Genomic DNA, 27,014 nt, shown 5'->3' on the forward strand with positions numbered 1-27,014 from the left:
ATGCGTGCTGAAGCTTGAAAACTTTAAATCTAGTTATCATCACTTAATCATTCCTCCCCTTAAATCTTTCACCAAACTCCTGGAGCAAAATGTTTCCCTGTGAAAACTGTTGTACATTCAGTACACCCAGTTCTCCCCATACTATTAGGATTGTTTTCTCACACACAGGAAAATTAGCATTGTAGTACTTTGCATATGTGACTCTGCCCACGTGTGAAAAACTGTTTTTTGGTGTAGTGAATTCAAAGAGGCTTGCAAGTCAGGTGGACCTTTCCAATTTCATTTATTCATTTAATCAAATTTATTGAGCACTTACTGTGTGCAGAGCACTGTACTAAGCGCTTGGAAAGTACAATTCAGCAATAAAGACAGTCCCTGCCTACAATGAGCTTACAGTCCCTAACAATCTTGTATCCAAAACACATAGTTAAAATGTGTTGTGGCAAGACATTGTGTATTTGTATTAAATTTTTACAATTTTATTGAGTGTGTTATTGAAGAACAAGTGTTTAATAAAGCACTCACTGAAGAGAAGCAGTGTTGTCTAGGGGATAATGCTCGGGCATGGGAGTCAGAAGGACCTGGGTTGTTTCTAATCCCAGCTCTGCCACTTGTCTGCTGTGTGACCTTGGGCAAGTCACTTCACTTCTCTGTGCCTCACTTACCTTATCGTAAAATGGGGAGACTGTGAGCCCCATGTGGGACAGAGACTATGGCCAATCTGACTACCTTTTGTCTACCCCAGTGCTTAACAAATACCATAAATTTTTTTACAATTAATCAAAAAATGGTATTTACTGAGAGCTCATTATGTGCGGAGCACTATATTAAGTACTTGGGAGAGTACAACAGAGTTGGCAGACCTGTTCCCTGTCCACAACAATCTTACAGTCTAGAGGGGGAGACAGACATTAATATAAGTAAATTATGAATAATCTAAAATATATAAATATATAATAATGATTGTATTTAAGTGCATAATATGGGCCAAGTACTTTTCTAAGCACTGGGGTAGATACAAGGTAATCAGGTTGTCCCGCGGGGGGCTCGCAGACTCAATCCCCATTTTACAGATGAGGGAACTGAGGCCCAGAGAAGTTAAGTTACTTGCCCAGAGTCACACAGCTGACAAGTGGCGAAGCCAGATTAGAACCCACGACCTCTGACTCCCAAGCCAGTGCTCTTTCCACCAAGTCACGCTGCTTCTCAGTATATATCCACACAGAGGGAGAGGGAGCCGGGGAAAAATGGCTTAATCAGGCTAGGCCTACATTCAATAATATGTCTTTACATGCTACTTTTCATTGCTCTACCTAAAATTTTAGCTGATGCATCATTTTTAGGGAGAACTATTGATGAGGTCACAGCTGTAAGATTTCAAAGCATTCCATTGTGATTCACCACCCCCATATCACTTTAGAGTACTGGTGATAGATAAAGTTAAGTCTTAAAACTTTTCATTCCTTTTCACATTAGTATCTTAATTTCTCAGACTCATTATGGGATAAATCATTTAGGACTAGTGCATCAGTGAGAATAGCAGTAAAGGATATTCATTCATTCATTTGTATTTATTGCACACTTACTATGGGCCAAGCAGTGTACTAAATGCTTGGGAGAATACAGTGCAGCAGCAGAGTTGAAGACATGTTCCCTGCCCACAACGAGGAGCCAAATCCAAATCAATCAGTCAACTAGTGGGATTGATTGAGAGCTTGCTGTTTGCAGAACACTGTACTAAGCACCTGGGCAAATACAATCTAGCAGAATCGGTAGACACATTCCCTACCCACAACCAAATTTGGATCAGCCTGTTCCCTGTTCTATCTGAAGATTTACAGCTGGCTTTTAAGCGGCCGGTTCTTGGTAGGGACTCCTCAGTGGCCCTAGGAACCTGCTTTGCCATGTACTGGGAGCCTGGAAAGAATTTGGTATGTGATGTGAAGAGCAGTCGATGCTCCTCAGCCTTCTGCTCACAGCCATCAGCTATGAGAAGTTAAGCTGATAGTTAAACTGAATTAAGAGGAGCAGCATGGCTTAGTGGATAGAGCATGGGCTGGGAGTCAGAATGTCATGGGTTCTTATCCTGGCTCCTCCACTTGTCTGCTACGTGACTTTGAGTGAGTCACTTTACTTCTCTGTGCCTCAATTTCCTCATCTATAAAATGGGGATTGAGACTGAGTGCCCTGAGTGAGACGGAGACTTTGTCCAAGCTGATTTGCCTACATCCTCTCCTGGCATGTAGTAAATGCTTAACAAATACCATTATTATTTTTATCATCAGCTGATTTGGATTTAATTTGGTTTATCTATGTATTCATGTATTGAACTTGAAGATATTGGATTTGCCTAAAGGGATAATGCAGCATGGGCGGTTTGACATAATTTATAAAAATTGTAATTCTGCAGCTACATTATTTGTATTGATCACTTGTATCATTATCCTGTTGAACCCTCTTTTCCTAACATTTCTGGCAGGAACTACCATGTATTTTATTACCTTCTCGCAGGAGCGAGTGAAGAAGAGAGGTTGGCATTTCACCTTAAAAAACCTGAGGAGTATCATTACCTCAACCAGGTGGGATTTCACGGAAAGTTTGGTGAAGAAAAGCACTGGGTTATGTGGGATTTTTTTCCTCGTAATACATTCTCTGATGCTCAAATCTGTTAAGTAGCAAACAAGTTCATTTGTCTAAAGCATTCTCTTTTATATTTGATCTCCTCTATCTAGGTTCTTTAGCAAAGGGGTTTGTTTGGGTTTTTTTTTTTTGGCCAATCAGCACTTGTTATGGGTAATGATTCTGATGTTCTCTGATTTTATTCTTTGATGTTGTATACCTTACAATGAAAACTTTAGGAAGTATTCGGCTTCTAAAGGACCTAATTGTCTCCCAGCAGCTTGAGTAGCATTTACTAACTATTAATTTCTTTTGCCATGTTCTCTTTGAAATGTTGTCTGTTGGCAGGTCTGTATTATATCACTCCTTGCATGTAACTGCATCCTTGTGTATGACTGACTTATAACATGAGCGTTTTCTAAGGGTTTTTTCTGCCCCAAAATATGCCTATTGATAGGTCAAAGTCAAATCCATCAACCACATTCCTCTTAGAGAATTTTATTTGGAGGTATTTAATTTATAGTGGAAAAGTGACACAACTTCTTCAGTTGAATAGCAGATTTCAGTGTCTTTTTTTCCATTTATGTGGATGAGGGGAAAAGTCACACTTTTTAGTAATCTCCACTAGTGTGTGTCATCACTACTCTTTTAAGTATCATCATGCCCAAAGAAGGTGTACTAGATACTTTCAGTAAGATTTTGAAACGTAATAGCAAATACCAGTATCACACCACTAATTCACTCAAGCGGTCCTTATTTCAGTGTTTTTAAATTCACCCTTTGAGACCATGTACAGGTTGCCAATCCAAAAAAGAAAAATTAATAATAAAATGAACTATCCTCCTGGTGGATTATTTCACTCAAATATTTGACATATATTTTTGTAGGGACAAGAACCTGAGCTTAGTACTGCAATTTAAAGCTATTAAAAAAAATCAATTTGACATTTGGGTGGTGACTTGTTGGATTCAGGATGTAGCCATAGTGTTGCCAGTATGGATCGTGTCAACCTCCCTCAAAAATATGATGTGCTATATTTGGAAAAACTAAACCGTTATGAGTACATCACTTTCCCTAAACACTGAAGGCTATTATAGTCACCATTCTTCTTCTTGAGGGGAATTAAGCAGAATTTCCCTTGAAGCTGTTCCACATAGCACCTCAGTCATTCCCAGAGCGAGATAGCTGTTTTCATTGCAATTATTCCACTTCTGGAATGGAAGACCAAAATTAAGCCTATGGGCTTTACTTGTGTGATGAAACCGTCAAGCGGAATGCTGTAATCGAGGACCTGTTACAGAAATAAAAGCACATTTGCTTTATATAAATAAATCAGTCTTTAAGGTATATATGAGAAGTGCATTAATATAGCAATGAGAAAACAGTAAGAAATATTAAGAGTTACGGGGGGATGATCACCCCCCATTTATGAATCTTCATTGTGTTTCTCTGCTGCGGTGCAACCTTGCCAAAAGAACTCTGCTTCTGCAAGTTATAGAGCCAGTAGCCCACCTAACCCACCTTTCCTAAAACAATCAGCGGATGTGTGTGTGATTGGAATGCTACCTAATCAATCTGCCTTGCTTTCAGATGACAAAGAAACCCCTCAGACAGAGCTGGGATGATTGTTACTATGACTCTGAGCCGGTCAGTACAAGTACATGCGTATTCTGTGTTGCTGGTGAAGGGTATCATTTTGTTTAGTTTGCTTTTTCATCCATTGCAAAATTTGGAGGAAAGCAAGATCAAATGAAACCCAATCCAGAACAAGAAGTAACCAGAAGTCAGGTTTTTAATGCTTAAGTGGCTGATTGGTAAAAATGCCAATCTGCTTCTTTTTTGGTCACTTTTCTTCAATAACCATTCTCTCTCAATCCGGAGTGTTATCTTTGGATTCCACCAACTACCTGAATAGAATTGTTTTCCCTTTGGAACTTCTCCATCCATAATTGGTCACGTGATGAACCCTCTCAATGCCGTGAGCTTTCCTAACTTTTTTATAGACGAATTAATTTTGTTGAGAGATTTAAGCAGAGGGTTGGCATTATGTCATTACAGTGCCTAGAATTTTTACGTTTAAAAATCAGCTGTTTATCTTCCACATCAAAAAAGGTAGTTTAGCCTTTGGTCTCTGTAAACTGAGACGTGTGATTTTTCCATGCATTTTACTTAAGGCATTCAAACTTGTGCTCTTTATCACAAAACGACCTGAAGTTGTTGGCTAACAAATTAAAGCAGGAGTGCATATTGTCTGTAAATCAGAATCCTGGAGGCAGAATAAAATTCAGACCTGATCATTTTAAAGAAGCGCAGACAAAATTTGGACTGATACTTATGACATCCAATGGCATTTTAAGTATAGTCAATTCCAAATCGGAAATGACCAAAAAAGATAGGATCTTTTCCCACGCTTCTCTGGAAGTAAGTGAAGGGTTGAAATTTAGGTCTAGTTTTGTAAGTCTCTGTGTATCCTTTCTCTATTTTGTCTTGCTCCAAAAAGCATGCTCCTTGTTTTTATTGCATATGGTTACTAACTTAGCTAACTTAATTGCAAAATTAATCGACTTCAAAAATTTAAAAAGTGAGACCAAAAGAGTTCACATTTTATGATGAAGAAAAGACATAGGTAAATAAGTGAGGTTTTTTCCTCAGGTTTGTTTAATTTTGTTAATGTTTCTTCAAGAAGTCACCCTGCTTATGATATTAGAAATATTGACTGCTATACATTCAAGCATTTGGAAAAATATCAGATGACAACAAACTAATTTGGCTCTAGTCACCAGTTTCCTCTGGTAGGATATTATGCATGAGAGCATAATTTATAAATGCCACTGAAAAATGACTCAGTAAAAATATAGAATCTCCCATTCCTGAATGATGAAGTTAGTAATAGTACCCGATTTCCTAGGGAAATCTTCAATTTGTTTTTTAAAATATTATGTATTCTCAGAAACATAGATGAGCTTATTTTGAAAATCTGTATTTAAAGTACTTTCATGTATATATTTGGACACTGAAAACTAGGGACCAGAAAAATCTTACTTACATAATTTCTTTGTGTGATCATTTCTGAGCCAAAATAACTGAAATCTGGTATCCTTGAATGGACTCACTGGCTGTAATGATAAAATGTGATTTTTATGTACCCAGTTCTGAACCGTGAGGGTGATGTTCTTATAAAATCTCACATGAAGGAAAACTCATGTTGTACTATCCACATGCAGTTAATTCTATTAAGTGGCATGCCGAGTCCAAACAGGTTCACATTGTTGGAAGAATGGTCCTTAATTCTTTACTTGCGTTGTAGCCAAACTGCATATTATATTGAAAACATGCCTTGTGACAGAATTGAGTGTGCTGTACAATCATTTGTGTTCCTAGGCAAATTTCTAGAAGAGTTCAATAATAGGCATTAAACTTAAGCACAGAGAGGTTAAATGACTTCATAGTTTGGCACAAGTCATTCCTTTCAAGTTCCCAAGTTGTTCTTCTCAGTCATCAGTTACTACTGGATTTGTTCTCTGGGGTCTTAGAATAGAAAATTCTATACAGCTTATAGTTGTAAAAAGTGACTTTTAAAAATCCTTGTTTCAGTGGGGTTTTTTTTTACCTTTTGTAACCTTCTTCATCAAAAAAGTGAAATTCCATATTTCCTGTTAGGATTTTGAGTTCTTTGAATTGTTTAAACTTAAGGTGTGAGTGAGTGGAAGTTTGCTCGTTTGGTCAAAGTTCCAAAATTCAAGAAGCACCAGTTGCTGAATGACTGAATCATGATATGTTTCCCAGAGTTTGCCTTCTTCACAATGTCTTGCATGCCTTGAGCATGGTAAAACTTTGTCGTGTTAATGGAAAGAAAAATATGCTTAAATTTGCCATAGATATTATTTTTTACTTTATAGTATTTCATTTTATATAAATGGTTTGCAAGTTTCTTTCTTCCAAAGGCTAGTAAGCACGGCAGCAAATATACCAATTTTTTTATCCTGTTTCTTGTGACCTCTGCTCCATCCTCGTCCTCTTCAACCTCTCAGGTGCCTTTGACACTGTCAACCCCTCCCTTCTCCTGGAAACATCCGACCTTGGCTTCACCGACACTGTCTTCTAGTTCTCCTTTCTCGCTGCTCATTCTTAGTCTCTTTGGTGGGCTCCTCCTCTGCCTCCCATCCCTTTACTGTGAGAGTCCCTCAGTGCTCAGTTCTTAGTCCTTTTCTCTCCTCCATCTGTACCCACTACCTTGGAGAATTCATTTGCTCCCATGGCTTCAGGTCCCATCTCTGTACAGAAGATTCCCAAATCTACACCTTTTTGATCTCTCTCCTCTTCAGTCCCGCATTTCTTCCTGCCTCCAAGACAGCTCTACTTGGATGTTCTGCTAACACCTCAAACTTAATAATATTTCCAAAGCAGAACTCCTTATCTTCCCTCTCACACCCTGTCCTCCATGTCACTTTCCCATCACTGAAGACAGCACCATCATCTTACCTGTCTCGCAAGCCCATTTCCTTGACATTGTCCTTGACTCATCTGTCTTATTCTCAGTCTCAGTGAAAGAGACTGAGAATGAGCAGCCAGGGAGATAGGAGAACCAAGAGAGGACAATGTCAGTGAAGCTAAGATTAGATCATTCAAGAAGTGGTTCGTCCATAGTGTCCAAAAAAAGAAGCAGCTGAGAAGTCAAGGAGGATTAGGATAAGAGTAGAGAAGCACTGTTGCCTAGCGGATGGAGCACGGACCTGGAAGTCAGAAGGACCTGGGTTCTAATCCCGGATCTGCCCCTTATTTGCGGTGTGACCTTGAGCAGGTCACTTAACTTCTCTGGGCCTCAGTTACCTCATCTGTAAAATGGGGACTGCGAGCCCAGTGTGGGACAAGCTGTTTTGCTTGTATCCACCCCAGCGCTTAGTACAATGCCTGTCACATAATAAGCACTTAACAAATATTCATTCATTCAATAGTATTTATTGAGCGCTTACTATGTGCAGAGCACTGTACTAAGCGCTTGGGATGAACAAGTCAGCAACAGGTAGAGACAGTCCCTGCCGTTTGACGGGTTTGCAGTCTAATCGGGGGAGACGGACAGACAAGAACAATGGCAATAAATAGAGTCAAGGGGAAGAACATCTCGTAAAAGCAATGGCAACTAAATAGAATCGAGGCGATGTACATTTCATTAACAAAATAAATAGGGTAATGAAAATATATACAGTTGAGCGGACGAGTACAGTGCCGAGGGGATGGGAAGGGAGAGGGGGTGGAGCAGAGGGAGATGGGGGGAAAAGAGGGTTAAGCTGCGGAGAGGTGAAGGGGGGGTGGTAGAGGGAGTAGAGGGAGAAGAGGAGCTCAGTCTGGGAAGGCCTCTTGGAGGAGGTGATTTTTAAGTAAGGTTTTGAAGAGGGAAAGAGAATCAGTTTGGCGGAGGTGAGGAGGGAGGGCGTTCCAGGACCGCAGGAGGACGTGACCCAGGGGTCGACGGCGGGATAGGCGAGACCGAGGGACGGCGAGGAGGTGGGCGGCAGAGGAGTGGAGCGTGCAGGGTGGGCGGTAGAAAGAGAGAAGGGAGGAGAGGTAGGAAGGGGCAAGGTGATGGAGAGCCTTGAAGCCTAGAGTGAGGAGTTTTTGTTTGGAGCGGAGGTCGATAGGCAACCACTGGAGTTGTTTAAGAAGGGGAGTGACATGCCCAGATCGTTTCTGCAGGAAGATGAGCCGGGCAGCGGAGTGAAGAATAGACCGGAGCGGGGCGAGAGAGGAGGAAGGGAGGTCAGAGAGAAGGCTGACACAGTAGTCTAGCCGGGATATAACGAGAGCCCGCAATAGTAAGGTAGCCGTTTGGGTGGAGAGGAAAGGGCGGATCTTGGCGATATTGTAGAGGTGAAACCGGCAGGTCTTGGTAACGGATAGGATGTGTGGGGTGAACGATAGGGACGAGTCAAGGATGACACCGAGATTGCGGGCTTGCGGGACGGGAAGGATGGTCGTGCCATCCACGGTGATGGAGAAGTCTGGGAGCCGACCGGGCTTCGGAGGGAAGATGAGGAGCTCAGTCTTGCTCATGTTGAGTTTTAGGTGGCGGGCCGACATCCAGGTGGAGACGTCCCGGAGGCAGGAGGAGATGCGAGCCTGAAGGGAGGGGGAGAGGACAGGGGCGGAGATGTAGATCTGCGTGTCATCTGCGTAGAGATGGTAGTCAAAGCCGTGAGAGCGGATGAGTTCACCGAGGGAGTGAGTGTAAATGGAGAACAGAAGAGGGCCAAGAACTGACCCTTGAGGAACTCCAACAGTTAAAGGATGGGAGGGGGAGGAGGCTCCAGCGTAGGAGACCGAGAATGATCGGCCAGAAAGGTAAGAGGAGAACCAGGAGAGGACAGAGTCCGTGAAGCCAAGGTGAGATAAGGTATGGAGGAGGAGGGGATGGTCGACAGTGTCAAAGGCAGCAGAGAGGTCAAGGAGGATCAGAATGGAGTAGGAGCCATTGGATTTGGCAAGAAGGAGGTCATGGGTGACCTTAGAGATACTAAATATATATGAAGTAAAACCTTTTGGATTTGGCCAGGAGGTCATTGGTGACCTTTGAGAGGGTTGTTTCTGTGGAGTTAGAAGGTGGGAAGAAGAGGGGAAGTCTCCGTAAGCGTGGCTAGAGAAATTGGAGGAGCTCTGGACAGTAGTAATTGTGATATAGCGACACTCACTCAACTCATTATTTCATTTCCAGTGTAGTTTACAAATAGCTACTAATTCTGAGACATAATGTCTACAATTTCCAAATCTATCATTATTTTTTGGTACAGATTGGAAATGTATGTGTTAAGAATTTTTATTTCTCTACTAGGCTTAGATTTCCACTTAGTTAGATTTCTTCCATATCTGATTTGAGAAAATTTGCATCACATAAAGAATCTATGAATATTTTGGTATTTCAGAATGTAAAAAATTGTGTCTTGTTGAACAAGTGTTGCAACAATGTACTTTTTAGGGAATTCAGAAGAATAATTTGTTAATGTCTGCATTCACCTAGATAATGAATTGAAATGTTTTGTCCATGAAACCATAAACTTCTGCGTGGTATAACAGCAGCCATTTGAGTAAAGTAACACGTATACATATCCCATTAATGTAAAGCTTCTCAGATTTCCATTTATAAATGCTTAGTACAATAGAAATTTTACGATAAACAACAAAAATTAAAATGGAAATTCCCTCGAAATTATCACTTAGTCTGAAAGATAAGTGGAATGGAGTGTGAGCCCCTCATGGGGCAGGAACTGTGTCCAACCTGAGTATTTTGTGTTATCTAACCCCAATGCTTAGTATAGTGCCTAGCACATTGAAAGCACTTAAATACCACCATTATGTTGTCAGTTTCCACATTTAAAAATAAGAAAAGCATTCTTATTTCCCTAAACCAAGAATATGTTTTAATCAGAAAAAGATACTATGTAGCTTAAAATCCTAAGGTTTCTTTAAGTATTGGAATTTAGGAAAACTAAGAATAGGTTATGCCTTCATCCCTTTGGAAATTTTTACCAACTATCAAGTCAAATATTTAGTATTTGTAGTTGGAATCCTTTCTGTCTCTGGTATAAAATTGACTGACTCCACATTGTTTCCGAGAATTTTTCAGTTTGTACACCTACTTCTGTTTTTCTGGCAATAGCGCTGTGCGTGGTGACCGTTTGAGGAATAAAAAAATATATGGGGGTAATAACTATGATATTGTGTTAATGTAGGCCTGGAAATGAGCCTCTATTACCATTTCATTGAGATCGACAAATCTGGTTTTTTTATGGAAATTAAACAGGTTTTAAAAATGTCTTCCTTCTGTGTTAACGGAGCAGGACTGCTTCACTGTAGAGGGTGAGGATCTGAAACATGACTTCGAACGCTTACAGCTGGCCATGGAGATGGTGGGATTTCTTCCAAAGACCCGCAGACAGTGAGTTTTTCTTATGCATTCATAACCAAAAGGACAACAAGTCCGAAAAGTTTCCACATCTCTGTTGAGAAAGGAAAGAAAGGATGGGGCCTATTTGAAAATACACACGTTAGGAGAAATGATCAATTCTTACTGGCAGTGGTAACCTAAAATAAATGAAATCTTCTATTAAAAATAATAATTTACCAGTTGGCAAATACAGTGGATGTATTGCTATCACCTGAAACCTTTAATCAGATTGGTTAGTCCTTAAGTCATGAATAAGGCAAGGGAATGTGTTACTGGGTGAACTTTAAGGTAAATTGCATTCTATCTAGTTCAACAGAATTCTGATCAGACAAGAAATAATTACTTTCCAGCGAATCCTCTGTCAAATAAAGGCACCTTTAAAAATCCTGTTAAAAGTGTTCTATATACTAAAGAACTGTTAGCACAAATTTAAACCCATAAGCAGATATCTGCCCCTGTACAACTACTGCAGATATGAATAAGAATACATAGTTTATCTCTTGGGCAAATAAGGCATTTGCACAAAAGTGGCACTTAGGAGTAATTTGAAAGTCTCAGGAGTGTGAAATTTGTTTGGCATGTTTTGAATTATAATGGTTTCACTCAATACTGAGTGTTCTGATTTTTACACTTTAATCGTTTGACTTACAATGCATTTTTATTAGTATATTTAAAATTTTTGCCTTTATCTGTAACTTATGAGTCTTGTTTCATATAAAAAGAAGTGTTACTAGGTGAAAAGAGCACAGGCCTGGGAGTCAGAGGACTTGGGTTCTAATTTTGGCTCTGCCGTTTGTCTGCAGAGTGACCTTGGGCAGGTCACTTAAATTCTCTGGGTTTCAGTTTCCTCATTTGTAAAATGAGGATTCAATACCTGTTCTCCATCCTTCTTAGACACTGAGCCCCATGCGAGATAGGAAGTGTGTCCAATCATTTATCTCGTATCTCTCCCAGTGCTTGGTACATAGTAAGTGCCTAACAACAACCAACATTATCTTTATTATGATGACCTTATAATTAGATACTGATGGCCAGACCTATTATTGAAAGTATACATATTATGGTAGCATTCTTTACCAGGTTTTTCAGTTTTCACTTGTGCATGGCCTTTGGATGCAGCGTATAAGAAAATCTGGGAGAAATAATCCTAATTTTCTGCTTAAATTCACCTGGAAACGAACCAGTGATGGAATTTGATTTAGATTTGTGCATTTATTTTATGAAATATTTCAGCAAAAACTTGGGAAATTTAGTAATGAAACCCTTTGAAGCAATTAAAAAGGTATCCAAAACAATATCCCTGGAAATTTTATCTTTGAAAGCTTTTAAACCATAAAAGGATTTTATTAGTGCTTTACAGTTAGGTACCTCACCTACAAAGCTGTCACCTCTGTTATTTTAGTATAGAGCTATGCCTTTTGTCAAGAGGGAGAAAGCAATTATTTCAGAGAGAAATTCAGAACCAGGCCAACATTTTCATTCATTCATTCAATCGTATTTACTGAGTGCCTACTGTGTACTAAGCACTTAGAATGTTCAATTCGGCAACAGCCTTTGTACCGCTTATGGCCATTTCCACCACGACTATACACTAATTTTAAACCCAAGGAACCTATGTGCCATTTAGTGAATTAAAGTTCAGCTCTCTTTTTCAAATGCAGTTCTCCCATAACACACATTTTCCCTACAGATTTTGGATGGGCCACTTGTGAGTAATTAATTAGGGAACGTTATTCTGACAGTGTGTATGTGCTTCGATAAAAGGTGTGTTTTCAGAAGAAACGGTTGAGTGAAGGCTTGCATATGGGTTTTCCTTAACACAGGGTATGTAACAATATAACTTTTGTGGTCTAAGGAAACTGTACACTCTAATCAAATGAGCTCCTATCCTTTCCTGAATCTTCTATTTTAAACTGTTAAAGCAGACATGCTTGATGGCCTCATGGTGCACGTTGTAAGAAGTTCCATAGAAAGTGGTTTGGGTAGATTTTTTTTGTTTTCAAGCTCTTCTTTGCCTACATGCCTCATAATGAAATTTACCAAAAGGTTAGTTAACCTACTATGAACTTGGAATGAAATGTGTCTGCGTTTTTGCCTGGGACGGGGAGGCGGGATTGAGGAGGGAAGGAATAAAATCCTTCCACTCTAACTTGAATGTAATCACTTTATTTTTCTAGAATTTTCTCTCTTCTGTCTGCAATACTGCACCTGGGGAACATTTGTTATAAAAAGAAGACCTATCGGGATGACTCAATAGATATTTGTAACCCTGAAGTACTGCCCATTGTCTCAGAGTTGCTGGAAGTGAGTATTTTGATGCCTTCCTCACTTTAATTTAAAATGTTTAGCAAAGGGTTCTGTCTTTTGTTCTATATATCTGCCCGCTTCTAAAGGTACTGAGTGTATACGTACTTCCACCAATTAATGGCTTCCACTGTGTTTACCCTTTGATGGTCGAGGTTTCACTGTATTGGCTGCTAATGAATTGATGTGTAGTCAGGAAGTTCTTGGCAGACTGCTTTTTCATCTCTCACATCTACCTTTCAGAGCCAGGATTCCACACCTGACATTTTACCAGACTGATGAGAGAGCTTTAATGAAATAAAAAAGCAAGATAATTGCATGGGAGAAGTAGTGTTCTAAAAATGAAACTCTTAATCATTTGCAAGCTGAAAAGCTCTAATTATATTTCTTAGGCAAAAGAAGCAAAGCAAAGGCCTAATATGTAATGGTCCCTGGGTGCCCACACTCTGACAAATAAAGCACTTCTAATGCATTCATTTATTTATTCAGTCCTATTTATTGAGTGCTTACTCTATGCAGACCACTGTACTACGAGCTTGGAAAGTACAATTCGGCAACAGATAGAGACAATCCCTACCCAACAATGGACTCACAGTCTAGAAGGGGAAGCAGGCAACAAAACAAAACAAGTAGACAGGCATCAATAGCATCAATAGATAAATAAAATTATAGATTATTATGTTCTAATGTAGCATACAATAAGTTTGCCTTTGGAAATAATGCAGTACACAGTAAAATATGCATAGGCTTTGAAACTATGCTCATTTATGCTTATATTGAAATCCTTCCTGAGGAAAATTTTAAAGTGATTGATTACTTAGGGACTTTTTTCTGATTGAGATTTTTTTTTTAATTTTGTTAATCCACAGGGGGTGGGCTTAGGCACTTTTAATTTGGAAAGGACAAAAATATTCAGGTTGCAAGCCCATCACATTTGTTACATTATTTGGTTCGTTGAAAGTGTTATCTCAAATATTTATGAAACATTTAAAGAAATTTTCCATCTTGTATGAAAGTACACTTTGCATTGAAGCAGTGTAGCTCAGTGGAAAGAGCTTGGGAGTCAGAGGTCATGGGTCCTAATCCCAGCTCCTCCTCTGGTCAGATGCGTGACCTTGTGCAAGTCACTTTACTTGTCTGTGCTTGAGTTACCTTATCTATAAAAGGGGGATGAAGACTGTGAGCCTTACGTGGGACAACCTGCTTACCTTGTATTTACCCCAGTGCTTAGAACAGTGCTTGGCACATAGTAAGCGCTTAACAAATACCAACCTTATTATTATTATCTTTTCATTTTTAAAATGGTCTGGAGTACTACACCCATACCAGAGATAAACCTTTTGGTATTTGTTAAGTGCTCACTATGTGCCAAGCACTGTTCTAAGCACTGGGGTAGATACAAGGTAAGCAGGTTGTCCCACGTAAGGCTCACAGTCTTCATCCCCCTTTTACAGATTAGGTAACTCAAGCACAGACAAGTAAAGTGACTGTGCAAAGCCTGTCTGGAAACATGGCTGTTCTGGTTAATTTAATTTTTTCCAGGTGTCACTTGAGGAGCCCCAGAATGGCCAGTCCGTGGCTCTTTTGTTGGCAGCATGTGAGTTGCCTATAGTTTTCTTAAGGATCAGAGTACTGATCCCCAAGGGACTCTAATAGCCCTTCAGCCCCAGCATTCAAGTAGCCAGTTTTTTAAGCTTTTAACTAGTCAATTTGGGATAAGTGGGTACCAGATATTGTCTTATGCTGTCGAGTCATCTCCAACCCACAGCAATGCCGTGGACACATAAGGGGACTTTACTGAAAAAGGCTATGGTTTTAGGTTGCTAACTTAATCGGATCATTTGAATTGGGGTCCTGTGGGAAATTCCCAGGTGTCGGAGCATCCTTCAGTCAGATTTGCCTCAAGAACATGAAGCCGAAGAAAGTTTACATAGTTCTTTCATCCTCCTCTGCTGACTTATGTGATCAAAACACTATGTGGCCTTTGGCTAAATGTGTCAGGGAAAAAAAAGAGTAGGAAGAAGTGAGGACATGTCACCTCCTTTGTTTTTCTCAAATGGAGAAAGGCCAGAGGGGAGTGAGCTAAAATTCTAATCTTCATCAATCTGCAAAAAGGGCTAAAATTCTAATCTTCATCAATCTGCAAAAAGGGCCAGCATCCGTTTTCTCTAATTCTGAGCCCTTGGTTTGAATTTCAGTGAACAGGTGTGTGAAGGGGCTCTGTAGAGAGGGGAGAGGAGAAAAAGAACTAAGACATAGGTAGCCTTGACATTTGGAATGTCCATGGCCTTACCATCTCATCTGCACGCTTAACTTTGACTTACACATGTGAAACTTTTACATGTGAAGAACTGATGGATCAGAAAGGCTCTGTTTCCATCTTGAAAATTTCATTAGCAACAGGAGCATCACTTAATTTAGCATCTAAGTACTCTTTAAGCAGTTGATATTCACCCCATTTTTGCACTTATGCACACCTCCTTGAAACTGTAAATCCCTTATGGACAGGGAATATGCCTACCAACTGAGCTGTATTGTCAGAGAAGCAGCGTGGCTCAGTGGAAAGAGCATGGGCTTTGGAGTCAGAGGTCATGGGTTCGAATCCCGGATCGTCCACTTGTCAGCTGTGTGACTTTGGGCAAGTCACTTAACGTCTCGGTGCCTCAGTTACCTCATCTGTAAAATGCGGATTAAGACTGTGAGCCCCACGTGGGACAACCTGATTCCCCTGTGTCTACCCCAGCGCTTAGAACAGTGCTCGGCACATAGTAAGTGCTTAACAAATACCAACATTATTATTATTACTCTCCTAAATACTCAATACAGAATTGTGCACACAGTATGTGCTCAAATACCATGGACTGACTGATGTCTGTAATTTATTTTAATGCCTGTCTTCGCCTTTAGACTGTGAAGTTTCTTGTGGCAGAGAACATGTATACCAACTCCGCTTTATTGTACTCTGCCAAGAGCTTAGTACAGGGATGTGCACACACTAAATGCTCACTGAGTACCACTGATTGACAGAGAGTGTTATACTAAGGGCTTGGGAAGGTTCAAGGAAAATAGAAGACATGATCCTGGCCTGGTAAGAAGCTCCTCCTCAAATTTCAAGTCTCAGGTTTTATCCATAAGAACCACTATATTCACTGAGCTGTATATGGCTTAAGATCAGTTTTATGATACGTACTCTTGCCGCTTAAATTTTTGCACCCCTAAAAATTGATTGAGTTGCATTTTTAGTCTAATCCAGAACTACAAAAATTGAACTCTTATGCAATTAATTTGAAAAAAGCTGCTTGAGCATACTTTTCCAAAAAATTAAGTGGAGATGAAATTTAAATACCAAGGTAAAGAACAATGGTGAGGAAAGCTGTGAAAATGAGTCCCAAAAGAAGTTTTTGCGTGAATAATTTGCTTTGAGGCAAAATGATATTTTATTCATTTGTCAGAAGCATCTGATAAGAATTACAAACTATTTCTTTGCCTGAATTCTATGCACATTTAATTTACTAATGTGATGCCAGGAGCTGTGACCTGAATGATTTTTTTTATGCTAATGACATATGTGAGCTATAGGTGAAAGCAGCTGGGAGAAGGGGGTCAGCAGATTTTTCGTGACCTTTCATTAAACACGACAAACACAATAGGTAAAACCAAGCTATAGGATGTTGATGTCACTGTCACTTAATAAGGTGACCAGAAATGGAATCCTAGCCCAACAGCAGGGACATCATGAGAGGAAGGGGCCAATGGACCCATTAGCAGAGGTGTTTTACTGCTCTTATTCATCTAAAATTGTTTAGAAAACAAATCTAATTGGCGAGCCAACTTCTGCATAGAAAGTCCACCCCTGATTAAATCGATCCTGTTAAAAATGCAATAATACTTTTGACTTAACCGGGATCCCTATCAATTAGCATTTCTCTTGGATGCTATATGGTTTACTTGATTTACTCACATGGTTTCCCTTCTCTTTGGTATCATTTTTACTACCCCCAAAACAGGCAGTTAAGTATAATATAGTCAAATGATCATATTTTTTGAGCACTTAATGTGTGCAGAACACTATGCTAAGATCTTGAGAGAATGCAGTATAACAGTGTTGGTAGACACGTTCCCTGTCCACAAGAAGCTTACAGTCTGGAGAAGGAGGGAGGCATTACTATAAATAAAGAAATTACGGATATGTACATAAGTGCTCTGGGAATGAGGGTGGAGTGAATGAAGTTTATAAATCCAAGCCCAAGGGTGATGCAGAAGGAAGAGAGAGTAGAAGAAATGAGGAATAGAGAGTAAGGGAAACGAAATATAGCAATAAAAGGGTAGCAGGAGAAGAAAAATGGGAAAGAAGGAAGAAATAGGTCAGAGGGCACTTGATTGAGACCGCAAGTCTTCATTGATATTCTCCAAGAAGCTGCAAAAAATAGGCCCTCAACCTCCTTTCCTTCCTCCTCCTCCCCTCTTCCTCCTCCTCCTTTCCTCTTTCTCCACCTCTTCTTCCTCCTCCTCCACCTCTTCTTCCTCCTCCTCCTTCCTCTTCTTCCCCCAGCCCTTGGAGGGCTTTCAAGGAAGAAACTTCCCTTCCCAGTGTGAATCTATTTCTGATGCCTCATCCTATTCTGACCCATCCCCCCCTTCCCTTCTTCCTAATCCCAAGGAAGAAGAAACACCTCTTCAGGGTTACTTAGTTCTAATCCTTCCCCCCTTCCTACTCAGGCCCGCACCACTATCTCTGTATGTGATAAATAAGAATACATATCGTATTTCCTCCTCTAAAAGTGTGGGGGGGAGGGAGGGGCGGGCAGCGAGGGGGTGGGAGGGAGACATGATGGAGCCAATTATATGACTACATTTGGTATTTAGAGATGTAAAATAAAGAGGACCATTCTGGTTTTTAACGATTGTCCACGACTTTTTACAAAGTTAAAAGACTTAAGTTCCTCACCAGATCTCTTGAGAAATGGGTTCAGTGACAAGGCCCACCTAATCTCAGCATTTTTCCATTTAATTTCAACCTATTCATTATGAAAATAGAAAATTATTTCTCATCATTTTTACATTTTCAAAATGCTTAGGAGTGCTTTATTTTCCTCTCCCTTCCCCTTCTTTCCCCCAATCCTTTGAGCTCAGCATTCATGATCCCTAGTCATGTTGGGACAGCTTGAGAAGTAATAGTGCTGTTTTTGAGAAAAAGTTTCAGAAGTCATTGAGGAAGTTAGCCGACCTTCCGTAACCTTGCAGTAGTTTTAATTCGAGGCATCTCAAATTGAGTTTTCTCATATAGAACTGCTCTTGTCAGCATCATGTATCTTATAGCTGAACCAAACAAAGGAAGTGTCTTGTGTCACAATTATAGTGTCAAATCATTTGTACTAAACCATATTTCGCTTGGCCCAGTAGTTCTGTAATTACATTTCCAGGTCAAAATTTCTAAAGTTTCAAAAAATTGTAATCTCCTTGACCTCTGAAGGCCAACACACCCAAGTAAAGTGAAACTAAGAAGGGCAAGGAAATTCCTAAAATCCCATTTTTGGGGGGGTTCTTCATCCCTTCCTTTCGCTGTAACACCACCAACAGTTCAAACCCAGGGATCGGGGCAGAAATGAAGTCAAGCAAATGGGGCAGGTACTAGTTCATTCAGTAGTATTTATTGAGCACTTACTATGTGCAGAGCACTGTGCTAAGCGCTTGGAATGTACAATTTGGCAACAGATAGTTGCAATTTAGGACTACAGTTGGGCTCAGAGCAACCAAATGCCCCATTCATTCAATTGTGAGAGGCAGCATGGCTCAGTGTAAAGAACCTGGGCTTGGGAGTCAGAGGTCATGGGTTCAAATCCTGGCTCTGCTGCTTGCCAGCTGTGTGACTTTGGGCAAGTCACTTAACTTCTCTGTGCCTCAGTTACCTCATCTGTAAAATGGGGATTAAAACTGTGAGCCCCATGTGGGTCAACCTGATTACCTTGTATCCCCCCAGTGCTTAGAACAGTGCTTTGCACAGAGTAAGCACTTAACAAATACCACCATTATTATTTTTATTTATTGAGTGCTTACTGTTTGCAAAGCACTGTACTAAGCACTTGGGAGAGCAAACACATCAGCAAACAGATGCATTTCCTGCCCACAGTGAGGTCACAGTCTTCTTCCTTCAGGCCCACTTCTGGTCTCTTAGAAAGCTCAACGGCTTGGGGTGGGGTAAGAGTGAGAGTGGGTCTGCCAGGCAGAGGATGACCTCCAGTCCTCCATGTTAAAAGGATCCAGCATGGTAGACTCCATGCCCTTCACCTCACCTCTAGCCCTGGGCTTGTCCCCAAGGTCCCGTTTTCCTCCCTCTCCTCCCAAGCCAGTTTGTCTCCCCGTCTCCCCATGGGACAACTCTCCTCGAGTTCTCCTCTAATAATAAGTAGTATAATTATGGTATTTTTAGGTGCTTCCTATATGCCAGGCCCTGTACTAAGCATAAGCTCACTGTGGGCAGGGAATATGTCTATCAACTCTGTTTTATTATGCTCTCCCAACTGCTTAGTGCCTCGTTTGCATAGCTATGTGAATTTAGTTGTACTAGTGATCATTAGCAGAATTATCCCCGCTAATCTTAGTTTTTTCCCTAAGTGGGAGTAATGCTTGTTTGTTTGTAATGGTATTTTTTGAAGGGCTTACTATGTGCCAGGCACTGTACTCCATGATGGGATAGATACAGGGTAATCAGGTTGGACACAGTCCCTGTCCCCCATGGGACTCACCATCTTAATCCCCGTTTTCCAGATGAGGGAACTGAGGACCAGAGAAATGAAGCAACTTGCCCAAGGTCACACAGCAGACCAGTGGCCAGGATTAGAACCCAAGTCCTTCCAACTCCCGGACCCATGCTCTATCCATTGGGCCATGCTGCTTCTCAAAAGGGTCATTTTGGGAGTGATTACTGAGTACAAAGCACCACACTTGTGCTCTTCATACACCTTCCTTGGCACCTAGATGTATTCTCTGCCTACGAGGAGCTCACAGTCTAGCTTTTGTAAGAATAAAGGGTATAAAGAGCAGCATTTTCTCTTCCTCTTCACCCAAGAGCAGTTTTGATATGAAATCAGCCCTTTAATCACGCTTGCATGCAATTGCATAGATGTTTTTCTTTGCTTTTTTTTTCTAATGGGATTTGTTAAGTGCTTTCTATATCCCAGATACTGTCCTAAGCCTAGGGTAGATACAAGATAATCAGGTTGGACACAGTCCATGTCCCACATAGGGTTCCTACTCTTAACCTCCATTTTACAGATGCAGTAACTGAGGCACAGAGAAGGTGTTATTAAGTCCCAAGTTGCACAGCAGACAAGTGGCAGATTAGAACCCAGGTCCTCTGACTCCCAGGCCCATGCTCTTCCCACTAGGCTACGCTGCTTACTAGGCTCAATCTGCTTTAATTATATTTTTTGCTAAGGCACACTTCTTTTTCTGATCCTATGATGGTGTTAGTGGAAATCATTTCTTTAAATTGTACATCTTTGACTAGTTGCATTATAGAATTTGTGAAATTTTATCTTAAATCAACATCTGTGTGGACTATTTCTGGTTAAGGTAGAGAAATCTGTTAAATACAGCCTATCTGTGCCCCCCAAGAGACTGATAGTTCAGGGAGTACTGAAGTTCTTCGGTTTCCCAGTGAATAATAATAATAATTATAGTAATATTGGTATTTGTTTAGTGCTTAACTGTGTGCAGAGCACTGTTCTAAATGCTGGGGTAGATACAGGGTAATCAGGTTGTCCCACGTGGGCTCACAGTCTTAATCCCCATCGTACATATGAGAGAACTGAGGCCCAGAGAAGTTAAGTGACTTGCCCACGGTCACACAGCAGACAAGTGGCAGAGTTGGGATTCGAACCCATGACCTCTGACTCCCAAGCCCGGGCTCTTTGCATTGAGCCACACTGCTTCTCTAGCCACACTGCTTCTCTAATCTATCACTGTCCTTTCAGTGAATCCATTGACACTCTAGAAATTAGTCCTCTCGCTAGATAGGCAGCCTGGAAAGCAGAGAGGCTTAGTGGAAAGAGCACAGGACCTGGGAGTCAGAGAGCCTGGCTAGAAGCAGCGTGACTCAGTGGAAAGAGCCTGGGCTTGGGAGTCAGGGGTCACGGGTTCTAATTCTGGTTCTGCCACTTAGCTGTGTGACTCTGGGCAAGTCACTTAACTTCTCTGTGCCTTAGTTACTTCATCTGGAAAATGGGGATTAAGACCATGAGCCTCACGTGGGACAACCCAATTACCTTGTATCTACCCAGCGCTTAGAACAGTGCTTGGCACATAGTAAAGTGCTTAACAAATACCAAAATTATTATTATTATTAATCCCTACTTTGCCACTTGCCTGCTGTGTGACCTGGGGTAAGTTACTTAACTTCTCTTTGCCTCAGGCCCCCTCTTCTGCCAGATGGGGATTCAGTGCTTGTTCTTCCTCCTCCTTAGACTGGGAGTCCCATTTGAGACCTGATTATCTTGTGACTGCCCCAGCGCTTTGTACAGCGTTTGGCACATAGTAAGCACCTTAACAAATACCACAATTACCACAATTATTTAGAGGCTTCTATTAGGAATACATAATATACCCTAATTAACAAATACATAGTTAAAATTTTGCTCTTGTTCCAACAGATTGAAATTTCAGAATCTTTCGGGCATTCTTAAAGCCTAGGCCATGATACTCCAGATGGATCCATTAATCAATAATATATGTCAAATACCCACGGTGTATAGGTCGTCGTACTTAGCGCTTGGCAGAGTTCAGTGCAATTAGTAGTCATGATCCCTGCCTTCAAGGGGCTTATTATTCAGATGTAATTTTAAGTGTACAAAGTGACTTGTACCAAAATGGCAGCACTCTTTTTATCATTCATCAAAGTACATATTTTTTAAAAGAAGCAGAATGGAGAATTATAAAACAGACTTAAATTTAGAAGTTTGAGTTTAATATGCAGTTTGGTTATGTAACGTGGAACCAGGTTTACATACTGAGTTTTACAAGGTTTTCTGAATATGCAGTACTTTTTTAGCAAGAGAAAACTGAATTTTGGTAATTTGATCTGTAGCTGTTAATGTTGTTTCCATAATGATTTTAACAATTTTTTTTGTTGTTGTTCTTCAGGTGAAAGAAGAGATGTTATTTGAAGCATTAGTTACCAGGAAGACAGTAACAGTGGGAGAGAAGTTTATTTTGCCATATAAACTAGCAGAGGTATGTTCTGATTATTTTTAAAATGAAATAACTTCAACGTAATTGTTGATCTTCTGAAATGAGGACTTGAATCTTTGGGTGAGGACCAATTCCCTTTTATATAACTTGGAAGATAAAGACAAATGGTGGAGTGGTTGGTGCTTTTTTAAAAAAACATTAAACTGAGAGTCCAGTCCCTAAAACCAGTAGTCTCCTGGATTCCAGTTCCTACTCTGCCTTTGACCAGCTTTGAGTCCGTCATTTTGGGCAGGATAGTTCAGCTTTCCCCTGTGAAAAAGGGACAGGACTATCTGCCCAAACTGGACCTCCTGGAGATGTTGTGGAAATGAAATGATGTGTGGAAAATCACTTCGAATTTGTATGGGAAATATTCAACTAATATTTCCCTTTTGGAGGCCTTACTACTTTTATGGTCTTGGAAAAGTGATGTTATAAATGTTTACTATTAGGCAAGAGTTTAACACTGTCTTCTATCTATTGAAGTTATTCTCTAGGCCTGATTTCATCTTTCTAAGGTTCTTGTGAAGTAGGTCAAGGGCAAGAATCATTTTTTCATTTTATAAATGAGGAAACTAACTCACAGAAGGAAGTTGGTTTTCAAACTGGGAATCAAATCTGATTATCTTATTACCCTTAGAGGAGCCCCTACATTGTATCGTGCCACAGGAATCTTTATCTGTCACTTTCCCTAATTTTTCAAATTACTGCTGAGCTGCCCTGGGAAATGGACAGTAAGACTGAACCTCCCCTTCCTTTTAACTTAAGTATTTTCTGCTTTGCGATGGTAATTGTTCCTGTCTGTCTAGGGAGTAGTTTGCTTGTTAAAGAAAATCTTAATCTCTGTCTCGACATGGAATATACATAAGCCTCATTTACAGTGGTGTTTTTATTAAGTGTTCATTTTTACGGAGATCGAAAAGAACCAGACTTTAAATGGCTTCATGTAGCCTACAGTTTTGAAGTCCTGTGCCCACTTCTCTGCTAGCTGCTTTTGAGGCTAACAGCCCTAATGTCTAAGGATTTATAAGATGTTTTACTTGGGGGGAGGTTAAACGTAAGCATAGGCTTGTGCCATGCATTTGGTAAAACAAACATACTATCTTGGGGGGTTTTGAGGGCACTGCTTGTAAGATACTCTTCATTTTATATAATGAGTTCTCTGTTAACAGGATTCGGAATTCTCGTCCATGAAACAAGCCTCAGCACTTAGAACAGTGCTTGGCACATAGCACTTAACAAATGCCAATGTTATTATTACAAGCCTATTTGCCAACATTGATGTATCCAGGGGAAGCAGTGGGTGATGGGATGGTGCGATGGAATAGTAAACTTCTAGTGGTGATTTTTGATTTAAGTTATGGAGTTGCCCTTTTGAGTTATTGAACTCCAGCGTCTCACGCTTTCAGTTGGAACTTCAGAGAATGCTTCGTGGAAAATATCTCATTCTGGGTTCTCTGAACGTTCTAATTGGAAAAGAGCTACTGCTGTTAGGTAGCCATTCCCCACCCTTTCCAAATAACTGGGTTTTTAGTGAAGATGCCAGTCAGTTATGCAGCTGTGCTTCCCTTAACCACAACAAATAAGCCAGAGCAAAGTTAGTAAACTGGTTGGCTGAGCTCATTCAATCATATTTATTATTATTACTATTAATGATAATATAATTCTCATACTTGTTAAGCACTTGCTATGTGCTTGTTAAGCACTTGCTATGTGCCAAGCACTGTTCTAAAAGCTGAGACTTATGTTTCATGGATGAGAATTCAGAATCCTGTTAATCAGGTTGGACACAGTCCCATCCCACATGAGGCTCACAGTCTCAATCCCCATTTTACAGGTCAGGTATCTGAGGCCCAGAGAAGTGAAGTGACTTGCCCAAGGTCGCACAGCAGACAAATGTTGGAGCTGGGATTAGAACCTATGAGCTTCTGACTCCCAGGCCTGTGCTCTATCCACCATGCCATACTGATTCTCATTCTTGAGCACTTACCTTGTGCAGAGCACTGTACTAAGCACTAGAGAGAGTACAACATAACAGTAAACAGACACATTCTCTGCCCGCAACAAGCTCACAGTCTAGAGGATGAGCTCAGAGAGGTAGTCAGTTTGCTGGGCATAGGCTGGAGCTTCATTTCAACCCTACACATCAACCTTGTGCTTCACAATGTGTGCTCTGGGTCAGATGAGGTTTGGTAGGTGCTTGTAGTCCCTCAGGGGCTAGCTTTGGGTACTTCCTTCTTTGTCCTAAGCAAAAGTCTTGTACAAGGAACCGGTGCAGAATATAGGCTTTCCATTTGCTAAAGAAATAGCAGCAAAGTAGTAAAGAAGCAGCACGGCCTAGTGGATAGAGCAGGGGCCTGGGAGTCAGACAGGCCTGGGTTCTAATCTCAGCTCCGCCACCTGTCTGTTGTGTGAGCTTGGTCAAGTCACTTCACTTCCCTGACGACCACAGGTAAGAGGTAGATCAGCCAAGTAAAGTAGGAGCGGGGAGAACTGATTGAGTACTTGAAAAGAGTAAAGACTTTTGAGCTTTCTGGAAAGGGAATTTATGGGATTAAAAGCAAAGTGATTTTGCTTTTAGGTTCTGGAGAGCATCTCTCGTGATGTTTTCAAATTGCCTCAGACACATGGCTTCATCTAAACTTCATGACTCAGGCATTATTTCTTTCATTTACAGTATAACTCATCACTTCTAGACAGAGCTTAAATTGCCATCCATTTTTAAAAAAAGACCTTTAAAGACTTGTGGTGTAAAAAATTAAATCTCAACCAGATCGATAGAGAATTAAGGGGAAAAAAGTCTGAGGTGTTACTTTTCTCAGAAAAAAGTCAAAATCAGAAAGTACTTTAGAGGCAGGAACTTCTAAATAAACCAAATGACTTTTGGCAGTGTTAAATTCTTTTGTTAGTCATGGCAGTGTCTTAAGTGGCTTCACTCCTTCATCTGCCCTAAGTAGTTTCCTCAATGCCAAGAAAAAGGAAGTGAGTATTTTTTCTAAAATTTCATTAAACAGTTTTCCACTCTGGTGTTGCCCCCCCAGCTTGGACAAAGGAGCAAGTAAATCATACATAAAATAAAAAGTAATTTAATGTAGCTTGAGTCTGTGGATAAATTCAGGTCTGAAAGAGATATTAAAGCCTGATTCACTGTTATTAGAACCACCAGTATTCACTATTTCTGCATCAAAATGCCCCCTTCGATAGCTCAGCTGGCAGAGCCGAGGACTATAGATCACTCTCGTAAGTGCTTGGTACCGTGATCTGCACACAGTAAGCCCCGCAGTAAATACAACTGAATGAATGAATTGTGCTTCGATGATCCATAGGTCACTGGTTCGATTCCGGCTCAAGGGAGGAGAATTGTTTAAACGCTTGGAACAGTGCTCTGCACACCCTAAGTGCTCAATAAATACGATTGAGTGACTAGATTGCTGAAGAATAGTAGAATAGTTAATAGTAGAGAAGCAGTGTGGCTCAGTGGAAAGAGCCGGGGCTTTTCCGGGAGTCAGAGGTCTTGGGTTTGAATGCCGGCTCCGCCAGCTGTGTGACTGTGGGCAAGTCATTTAACTTCTCTGTGCCTCAGTTACCTCATCTGTAAAATGGGGATTAACTCTGAGCCTCACGTGGGACAGCCCAATTACACTCTATCTCCCCCAGTGCTTAGAACAGTGCTCTGCACATAGTAAGTGCTTAACAAATACAAACATTATTATTATTAGTAGAATAGTTAATTCAGTAGTATAACTGGAGCGACCACTGTGTGCAGAGCACCCTACAAAGTGGGAGAGAATGCACAGGTGGGAACTAGGCATGGACCCTGTCCCTCGGAGATGGGAGTCGGAAAGGGAAGGTGGAGGAGGAGCTCGCTATGACAATAATAGTAATAATAATGTTGGTATTTGTTAAGCTCTTACTATGTGCAGAGCACTGTTCTAAGCGCTGGGGTAGATATAGGGTAATCGGGTTGTCCCACGTGAGGTTCACAATCTTAATCCCCATCTAAGAGGGAGTGCCCGGACTGATGCAAGCTAGCCCTGCTGCTGATCCAGAGGAGGGAGTGCTGCTCTGAGAATCAGGAAATCGGGGCTCTAGTCCCGTTTCTGCCTGAAACCTACTGGCTTACATGAGTGAAGACCACATATGCACTCTGCCAGCTTTTGCACCCCTGCCCACGTACTCGCTTGTTGCATTCCACGCTTTGGTGGCAATTGAATAGCAGAGGTGAGAGAGTATGAGTGGTTCTGCAGAAGCCACTGTCTTGAAATGCTCCTTGATATCAATAGCTGCCTCCCCCGTAAGCTCCTTGTGGGAACTCTCTACCAACTCTGTAGTGTACACTCCTGAACGTTTAGTACAGTGCTCGGCATACAGTAAAGCAGCGTGAGAAGCAGTGTGGCTCAGTGGAAATAGCCCAGGCTTGGGAGTCAAAGGTCGTGGGTTCTAATCCTGGCTCTGCCACTTATCAGCTGTGTGACTTTGGGCAAGTCACTTCACTTCTCTGTGCCTGTTACCTCATCTGGAAAATGAGGATTAAGACCGTGAGCCCCATGTCGGACAACCCAATCACTTCGTATCTACCCAGGGCTTAGAACAGTGCCTGGCACATAGTAAGCGCTTAACAAATACCAAAATTATTATTATTATAAATACCATTGATCAATTAAGTTCTTGATTCTGTAGTTTTATGACCGAAATTAATCCGACCTGATACAAGTGGTTAAAAATTTAACCTCAAGGAGTTGACGATCTTTACAAGGGATGAGCATTAAGATGAGGTTGAAGACGATAACAATCTATTGTATTTACGAAGTGCCTAGTATGTGCAGAGCACTGTACTGAACACTTGGGAGATACAGAATAAGTGGTTGACTTGATCCCTGCCCTCAAGAGGTTTACGGTCTACCTGGGGAGAAAGACACTAAAA

The 27,014-nt window shown here is 40.9% G+C and overlaps 1 protein-coding gene across 1 annotated transcript in view; it reads left to right on the forward strand.

Annotated features, from left to right (window-relative positions):
• MYO9A (myosin IXA) overlaps window positions 1–27,014 on the forward strand; it is a 227,547-nt gene that overhangs the window by 58,528 nt on the left and 142,005 nt on the right. The window contains exons 5-9 of the mRNA XM_029065937.1: window positions 2,480–2,579; window positions 4,210–4,266; window positions 10,452–10,549; window positions 12,736–12,862; window positions 22,004–22,093. Of these exons, the coding sequence (XP_028921770.1) occupies window positions 2,480–2,579; window positions 4,210–4,266; window positions 10,452–10,549; window positions 12,736–12,862; window positions 22,004–22,093 (472 nt within the window). The remainder of the gene's footprint in view (window positions 1–2,479; window positions 2,580–4,209; window positions 4,267–10,451; window positions 10,550–12,735; window positions 12,863–22,003; window positions 22,094–27,014) is intronic.

The sequence above is a fragment of the Ornithorhynchus anatinus genome, chromosome 5 (assembly GCF_004115215.2).
Source record: "Ornithorhynchus anatinus isolate Pmale09 chromosome 5, mOrnAna1.pri.v4, whole genome shotgun sequence".
Lineage (NCBI taxonomy): Eukaryota > Metazoa > Chordata > Mammalia > Monotremata > Ornithorhynchidae > Ornithorhynchus > Ornithorhynchus anatinus.